Source organism: Poecilia reticulata, chromosome 3 (assembly GCF_904066995.2).
Source record: "Poecilia reticulata chromosome 3, P_reticulata-male-v2, whole genome shotgun sequence".
Classification (NCBI taxonomy): Eukaryota; Metazoa; Chordata; class Actinopteri; order Cyprinodontiformes; family Poeciliidae; genus Poecilia; species Poecilia reticulata.
The window spans coordinates 9829497-9838539 of NC_088832.1; the positions used below are offsets into that span (position 1 = coordinate 9829497).

Genomic DNA, 9043 nt, shown 5'->3' on the forward strand with positions numbered 1-9043 from the left:
ATGTAAAAATATTATATTTGTGATGCGACAGGATGTGTTTACCTGAAATAAATGTATATAATTTCATACATGTAGAGAACTGCTGACTATCCTGACAACGTCATCATATGAAAAACCCGTCATCAGTATATAATTACATAACAAGCTGACAACTTGACAACCATGCTGTAATTTTTATGAACAAACCAAAAAACATGGCTATTACGCCAATGAAGTTACTACAAAACTCTTAAAACCGATACATTTACTTGCTAACATCACTGATTGCTGATTTAAATGCTGTTTTTATTTTTTATTTTTTTCCAAGGTGTGTAGCATGTCATTTTGGAAAATCATTTCGTCTCATCATCAGACCACAGAACGCTCCTCTCGGAGTCTCCCGCATGTCTTTAGATAAACTCCAGGCAAGATTAAGATTAAATCTAAGCTTTTTGTTGCCACTCCACCATTAACTCTGATCGCTGAAGGACCCGGCGAACTCTCTGCAGCGTTAAGCTCCTTCCCCGTGGCTGCAGGTGTCTCAACACCCTTCCTCTCCAGTCCTCTTCCTGCCAAATCACTCAGAGAGCTCCTGGCAGATTTAGATAAGAACTACACTCCTCTAACCTGTTAATTACGGATTCAACCAAACTGCATGTGACGTCCAATGTGCTGAAGTTTTTTTTGACTGCATCTTCAATCAACCGACACGCACACCGGTTCCACTCAGGCGATCCTCGTTTCTCTAACCATGACACCGGCAACATCAAAACGTCTAAACTTAAAACTTATCGAATGGATCAATCAGAACCACTACAATCAGTTGACATATCAGAAAGAGTGTGGATGTACTTCCTTAACATTGCATGCTCTGAACATTAAATTTAGCGCTCAGATTTGCTGCATATTGACGTTTTTAAGGGTCCTGCTCCATGGTCATCACTGTGGTTTTTCTGAAGCCCATTATTTCCTTCACATCCCTGTTTTTTTCTGCCTTTCTAACATGGATGCAAACACGTCGCCTCTGTGCCGTCCTCTGGGGGCAGCGGGGAAGTCGCTACCACCTGCTCCTGTGTAATTACAGGTGCTGATGGAAACAGGCAACCAGCGTGGAGTTTCCAGAGTATTATCTCTAATTGGCCAGAAGCTTTACGTCAGCCGCTGACCTGTTCAAACAACAATGGCTTTCTGATGCTTGGAAGTAGAGCTGACTGCTTATGTGGGATCGAGGAGGATTAAATGGGACATAAAAAAAAAAAAAAGAAGCTTTTTGTAATAGATAAGGCTGGGAACTGCAGGGTCATTCCACTTTTAATCTAAGTTTAAAGGATTCAGGGCTTGACTTGAAGGTAAAGTGGGGACTTAAAATTTGCTGTTTGGTTAAAAAGATGTCCTGATATCAACTCTTTACCACACAAATGAGATGCTTTTTAATGCTGAACTGTATTGGTCATGGTCGGACTTAAACAAGGACTTACACTGGGGCAGTAGCCTGGGGCAAGGAGGTTTTGAAGGTGGCAGTGTGGTGGGGTGAGGGGGGATAAAATCTGGTTTTCTATGCATCGAAATGTAGTAATGGCGTCAGATAGCAAACGTCAAAACTTGATTGTCTCAGCGTGGCACCTGGAAAACATAAGGTCACGTGAACCGCTCCCAACAAGTTCTGCACCAAAGGGAAATGTGACTGACTGTGCAGCACTGAAAGGGAATGCTCTGAAACACGACAAACATGAGGAGCCACATTTTACCTGGAGGTGGAACTGAAGCAGCTGATCTCATCAGGCTCATGCGACATCACCTGAAGTCCAGGCATAGTTAAAGATCTGTACGTGTTCTTTTTTAACTAATGGAGGCTGTTCAAGAAACAAAACTGCACACATTTTAAAAACCACAACAAAGACATATCCTCAGGGAGCCAGACTTTTGTATCCTCTCTTAAAGTGGATTCATAAGTCTGGAGGTGTTTTTCTCTGGGCTTTGACTAATTTGTATTCCAGTCTTTGTTTCCTACAATGTGTGTTTGAAATTTAAGAGACCAGACAAGTGCACGGATAAATCAATGTGTTGGGCCTAAAAAAAACCCCCCAACTAAACAAAACAAAAAGTCCTGCACAGTGTCAGTGTCTTCAGTTGCCAAGTTGTCAGGACACAGAGACATTTAAATCAACATTTATCTGGGGAAAGTAAGACTTAGCTTGATTAAGACACAAACAAACTCTGTGATCATCAGTAACTTCCAATTAATTTGGAACGTTTTCTCATGCAAAGTCTCCAGCTCATATTGAAAAGAGCAGGGCAAATTAAAGGAAATGTGCAGAGAGAGCACTGAACATGCTCAACGCCGAGATGAAAAGAGAAGTGAGCTCAAGCAAGTTACCTCTTAGGAATTCTTGCAAACGCGTCTAGAGACAAGAAAAACCCAAGACCGGCGAAATGAACCGCCACAAAGGCAGCCTTTGATGATGTTCTCCAATGAGCTCCTTAAACATGAGTTGAAACAATAACTAATAAACACATAAACAGCAGCAGCATCCACACATGCAAAAGTTTTCATGCAGCATCAAATTACAACAATAAACTTAAACGCTGTTGATTTTCTGCAGTCGACCAAACCAAAGTAGCGAATAACCGCTGAAGGAGGAAGGATGTACGGTTTTAAAAGTGTTTCAATTCGACTAAGCCTCGTTTACTCTGACGCCATCCAATGATGCTCCAGAAACAAACAACTGCAAACGTTCCCACCTAAATTGACAGGCTGAGCAATTTTGTCTTTCCCTCCACACCCCCAACTTTTACGGCAAGAGGAGACTTCTCAAGGTTGATGGGGGAGACATGGCGATACTGAAAGCACAACGGTTAGCGAATGACTTGAGACCGGTGTGGATGTTCACCTACACAGGTAGAGCTGCAATGCCTCAGGGAGCAGACCAGAAAAAACCCAGACACGTCCCACGTCCCTGTGATCTGACCGTCCGTGTCCTTCTTTGTCTCTTGGGAGAAACATTTTGCGTTGTCACAAGACATCCTCCAATCCAATAAACTGTAATCTCGTTAGAGGCTGTTAGTCAGTGAGAGGGTTGAAGCACGCGTTCTGCCCCCATTTCCCTGCAGTCCTTCAGCAGCCACGTCGTTGTTGTTTTATGCAAAACGACCAAAGGTTCCACCAAAAACTTCTTTTTTTTTATATGTAAAAAAAAGAACAGTCTGTCCTTGATTATAATCAGTTACAGGTGTTGTGTCACCATCCTATTTCCACACCAGCAGTAACTGACACTATCGGTTTACAGTGCCATCCTGTCGTTTCTCTGCAGTTTAATCCGACGTATTTACATAGAAACAAATTGCAGCTACGCCAGCGCAGCCGACCTTTGCTGTCAGACGATGTCAGACAGGTAATTGTTATTGCAGGGGGGAATGTTTGTTATGACGAGCTTGCAGTGGGTTTCTCGGACTTAGACAAACAATGGCATGATTACAAAACAAACGAAACCAAAATAAATGCAACGCAGGAAATGAATATCTGCCACTTTTGCAACTCAGGTAAAAAAATACCCTGGATCTCTTGGTAACATTATTCTCTTTTAGTTTTTTTTCCCCTCCCCTTGTGCGTCCTGTATATCTATGTATTTTCTCTTTTCCTTATTGCAGTGCATCGTCTTTATTTGTTCTTGTATTTTACAGGCAGAAAGCCCATCAAAGTGCAAAAGAGGTCCAGCCTTTGGACTCTGACATCTGCACTGCTTGAGGCCTCCTGAAATAACCTCCCCATTGTGCAAGCGCCTCAAAACAACCTTTGATGAGAGAGGTGTGTTAAAGTCTGCACAAAGCTCCAAGTGTTAACCTTTCTGAAGATTAACGGGAGCACAATAAGTACTGTTTATAGCTTGCTGGGATTTAAGGATAAACAGAAGTTACAAAAATAACAGTTTAGGGAAAATAGAGACATCTTTTTGCTTAATAAGGTGTTATGCTGTAAGGTATAAGTTCCCAAGACAGAAAGTAGAATATATTTCTTATTTAAATATCATAAGCATTTTCTTTTAATGAAAAATCAATATAGATATTTTTTTTAAATTCCAAAGCAAATCCCAATAGTGTTGTGAGGTTTTGTATTTCACTCCTGAACTTTATCTACATTTTCTATGGCGAGTTTTTCCAGAACAAGTCTTTGAGTTTATATAATAATAATAGAACCGTTGAAGGTTGGCAAAATTACGCTAAAAACCGGAAAAAAGCGTTTTCCTTCAAAATAAAATGCATAAACTAACCTTATAAATGCATACTATATGCAATCATATAGGAATATAATATTGCAATAGTGATTACGTAATAATTCAGTCCAAAGAAAAACATTTCAGCATTTTTTTTCTACACTAACACAAATTGAGAGGCGCCAATTTTTATTTTGAAATCCTCACCGGAAGTTCGTACCGTACTCGTACTAGCTCGACTTGATTAAAAGTCTTTTACCTGTAGCTCTCTATGTGCGGCGACTCTTTCCGCTGTGTTGCCACCTTGAAGCCCCGCGCAGCTCTTCAGGTCTCGGTTGCATTTCCAGATATCATTTAATAAGTTTTATCCGCGGGGGAAAAAAAAAGCCTCCCAAACCGTAGCTCCCTTACCGTAAATAAAGAACCAGCAGTAAGATGAGCGAGCCCTGCTGAGCTGCGTCGCTCTCACAAGTGTGTCCGTCTGTGGAGGTGGGTTGAGCTTACTTACCTATCAGCCCAGTGTGGGCTGGGGATTAAACTGAGGCTATTTTTTACCCCACCGACGCCCAGCGAAAACAGAGAACCTGCATTATTATTATTATTATTATTTGTAACTAAAATGCTAAGTGAAAATATTATCTCCGCGGAAATAAATAGCTAAACTTTATGTATTTTTTTTTATATACGGAGTGTTCATATTTACAGCCATGGTTGTAAAACGAGCTGTAGTTTAACTTAAAAAAAAATGCACATCTTTAATCTCTTTAATGTTTTTCACATACCATATTATATACCGTGAGTAAAGTAAGTAATGAGCAGGGTTTTCTCAGCAGTTATACCATGTGTATCTATTGAACTGGAATACAAGGAGTAAGTATTGAACAACTGAAGAAAATGCTAAGAAAGCCAAGAAATCATCTGAAATATGTAAATATTTAGAAAACATCAATATCAATATGAAGCTGATTTAATAGCTATAAGAAGTTTTCTGAGTGCTCTTATTAAGGATTGCACAGAGTGGTATAAGGTAAAATACCTTCATAAAAACCGATTGAAGCTACACTTCTAAACTTGTGAATTTGATAATGAGTACTAATGGAGTCATAATTCAGAAAAAGAATATTATCTTTTATTCTCATATATTGCACACACTGCGCAAAGACTCCACTGCTATACAAAAGGCATTTCGCTCAGCTGGACCAGGAGTAAAAATTTCTCTCAGGCTTGCAAAGGTTGCTGACCCCTGGCTTACGGATTAAACTAAACTAAAAACAGACGAGGAGTGGCACAGTTAAAGCACGAACGACTTCATCTAATATTTTGGTACAATCATGAATCATTGGAATTTTATGAGGGAATAGATACATGTTAAAGATTATTGTGACAAAACTTGAAATATTATTCAAAAGTTAGTCATTTTGTAACTGATCCCCTGCAGCCTGGAAGGAGAATCATTTTCCTCCTGATAGCAGCACAGTGCAAACCACAGGAATCTATGACTTCACCTCTGTGAGGGCCTACTTAAAGCTCAACAAAGCCAACGTTAGAGCAACAAATGCTGCCATGATAATTATGTCTTTTTGTCATAGTCATTTCCACAAAGCAGTGTCATAGCGCATTATGCAAGTGTTAACGGATGCGTGACTCTGCAACACTGCTAATGAAACCTGTAAAGTTTTGAGCGGCCATATTGCAAATAAACTATTGCACAACCTGCAATAGTTTTATGAATTATACAGAAAGAACTTCAGGCCCTGATGACCCTGAAAAGACAAACAGGAAACGGAAAAACAACCGATTCCTGATTTTCAGCCCCGAAACTGGTGCGACCGAAACCTGTGAGTTCTGAATTTGTTTTTACTCGAGTCGTCCTCTGGGTCTGATGACATTCCCTCGCTGTTTTTGACTGAAAGGTTCTCGACTGGTAATGATGCCTTCCCTCCAGATGCCTCCACTTATACTCATTGTGTGTTTGCACATGTGCTAAAGTTGCATCCCACTAGCATTACTCCTAATGGGTTAGCATAAAACCGGCTCTGTCGATGTTATAACAAAGGATTAATAATAAAATGCCCTGGACAAAAATGATCAAAATTTTATATTAAAAAAAAACAAAAAAAAAAAACACATCTCACATATCAGAGCTCACTGCAGTTCCTCTTAGTCTTTAGATGTGCAACTACTCTGTACCGATGGACGTTTGAACTGCAGGGATAATAGAAGTCATGTGAGGAAACAGTCAAAGAAACTGTGACACACTCACGTGACAGACTGATATCCTCTCAGTGCGTTCCTGTTTTAGTGCTTTGATTCTGCTCATATCTCACTGTTTTTCTATCTCTAAAGCTTCTCAGTCACGACTCCCAGAAAAAAAAAAGAAAATGCAGAAACCACCTGCTTTTAGACCTGTATTTTCATTTTACACCAATTTAAAAAGATTTCCATCTAATTTACTTATAAAAACAAAAACAAATCTATGCCACAGTGTGAGCACCAGCGGCGTGCTGCTTTGGTTCAGTTTTACGCCCGATGTGGACTTCCTGTGTTGCGTTCACTGACCTGGCTCTGCAGGCTGCTATCCTCTGACTGCAGTTACCATAAGGATGGCTGTAGTGGGGGAGCTGGTAGTATCTGTCCTGGCCCCGGGCCTCGTCGGCAGGCAGAGCCTTAGGGCTGGCCGCGTAGATAGTGCATCCCATGAACACCTCTTGGAAGTCGCCCTCGGTGTCCAACGAGCAGCTGGCGGGCGCCGGTGTCCTCCAGGTATCCTTCCTGTGAGCGGCCTGTCCTGTCCTGATGCCAGCCAGCTGCTCTGTGGTGGAAAAGCCATTGGCTCAGCACATTGGTATCTTTAGGCCCTCCTCCTCCTCCTCCTCTTCCTCCACCCTCCCTTCCGCCGAGGCCAGAGCGGGAAGGATAATCAGATTCCCCCCCCCATTTACACTCAACAAAATCATCCCCGGCGTAATCGCTCTCCGTCACCGATGTTGCATTATACTAATGCACGGAGTCAAGTCACTTCAGGGGCATTGGGGGCAGTTAAAAATACCCCAAGCTGCCTCATGCCAGTGAACGCCACATCAAACCCAGATAGGGCCGTGATAGAGAGGGAGCTGCAGACAGCTGGGTCACAACAGATATCAGAAATGTTGAAAATGAAGGAGCAGAAACAGCTTGAACACTGAACTGAGAGATCCTGGGGGAGAAGATCGTTACATTTTACAGGTTTTTGATGTTTTTCCTATGCAAAAATAGTAAAAAAAGACAGTCTGAAGACCCTCAAAAATGTAACTGTTTCATTTCAAAACGATTTAAATAAGAAAACTTTGTTTAAATCACCAAGTATATTTTCCTTCTACGTCTTTCGGGGACACTCAGTCGTTGTCCAGGTGTTTCTGATGACCTTCCATGGTCTTCCTCACACGTGGTCCGTCTGCTGGAGAGCAAAACTCCAGAAAGTCTAGAAAATGATTGACTGCTCAAGACCGCTGGAACAAATTAAAGCAAAGTCTGACTGCATGGAAGCAAAAACTAAAGAAATAGTGGAGATTTTATACTTTGAAAATCTACATACAACTTAATATGCATTAGCATTTCTGGGATGAAAACTTATGAAAGGATTTGTAAAGATGTTGAAGTATTTAAACCTCAAACTTCAGCCTGATGTATGTCGTCGTGACCAGCGTGATAGAAATGCTGCTTTAAACTGGACTTTGATTCAGCTCAGACCGGCTGGCCTGTTTACAGACACTGCCCTCCTGTGGCCACATGCAGCAGTACACCCCGACATCTGCAGTCAAAGGGATTATTTTAAATTTAGTGATAAACATGTTAAAAATGGAAAATGTCAACTGGAAAGTGCTCTTTGCAGAAAAAAAAAGTTGACTTTGAGTAAATTTTCTATCTCAGTTTGATATGTGACATAAATGACTTGGGATGAGATTTTTATTGTATCAAATCCCTCCAAAAAAAATAATGGCTTTATAACTTTAAAGCATTTACTTAAAAGAAAATAGAAATAGATTGTTTTATTGTTAGTACGGTCTTCTTGTTAGCCGTAACATTTAAGTATTGATTGGAAACAAAGACTTAAATCAAAAACAGACTAATTACAAGTTGAATGGAGTTATTTTAAATACAGTACATGCTCAGGATGTCCCGTCGATGGGGTTCAGTTTTCTCTCAGTAACATTCAAGTAATTTTCAAGGCAAGTTTGTAAACTTTTCCAGCACCACACCTTAGGGATGAAGACAATGAACTAAAGAAGGGTTTAAATTCACAATTACAATATATCATTTATTTCTCTTAATGTCTTGTCACAGTATTCAATATGAGCTAAAACATAACAGAATTTTTTGCATCATGTAAAATAATTTTGGTCATTTTAATTGACCTAAAGCAAGAATAATTTAGCCTCATTTAACTTCAGACAAAAAAAAATGTCCATGTGTCTTTTTATTAGGTGTTTAAAGGCATCTGGTTTCAACTATAAATAACATGGCTTTTAATCAAACATTTAGTTCTTTCCAAACCTTGGAAACACCCAATTGAAATGAAAGCATTTTCAAGGACTTTAAGCACAACAATGGAGAGTAAAGGAAGTTACCCATTCCTTTACTCTCCGGCGTTATGTTTAGAGCGTTTACTTTGAATTTAAAGTTCAGGGTGTCGCGGTGAAGCGTTATTTTTCTTTGTCACACAACATCTTGGCCAAGAAGTTCAGCTTCGATCTTTATCAGCTTCCACATCTCTGCTGTCCTGCTACGTTTCTTCTTGGACATCTCATAGCTTTTTTTTTTTGCCAACTCTTCCGTAAACCAGAGACGAATTATTCAGTTAGCATTACTAAATG

The 9043-nt window shown here is 40.2% G+C and overlaps 1 protein-coding gene across 9 annotated transcripts in view; it reads right to left on the bottom strand.

The window, feature by feature from the left end:
- gramd2aa (GRAM domain containing 2Aa) overlaps positions 1 to 7143 on the bottom strand; it is a 28996-nt gene extending 21853 nt beyond the window's left edge. The window contains exon 1 of one of the 9 annotated variants that reach the window (XM_081605031.1): positions 6750 to 7143. In XM_081605031.1, coding sequence (XP_081461157.1) covers positions 6750 to 6889 — 140 coding nt within the window. In that variant the 5' untranslated portion in view covers positions 6890 to 7143. The other 8 variants (XM_081605033.1, XM_008404681.3, XM_081605038.1 and 5 more) reach the window with 8 other exon arrangements.
- Positions 7144 to 9043: the final 1900 nt, after the last annotated feature.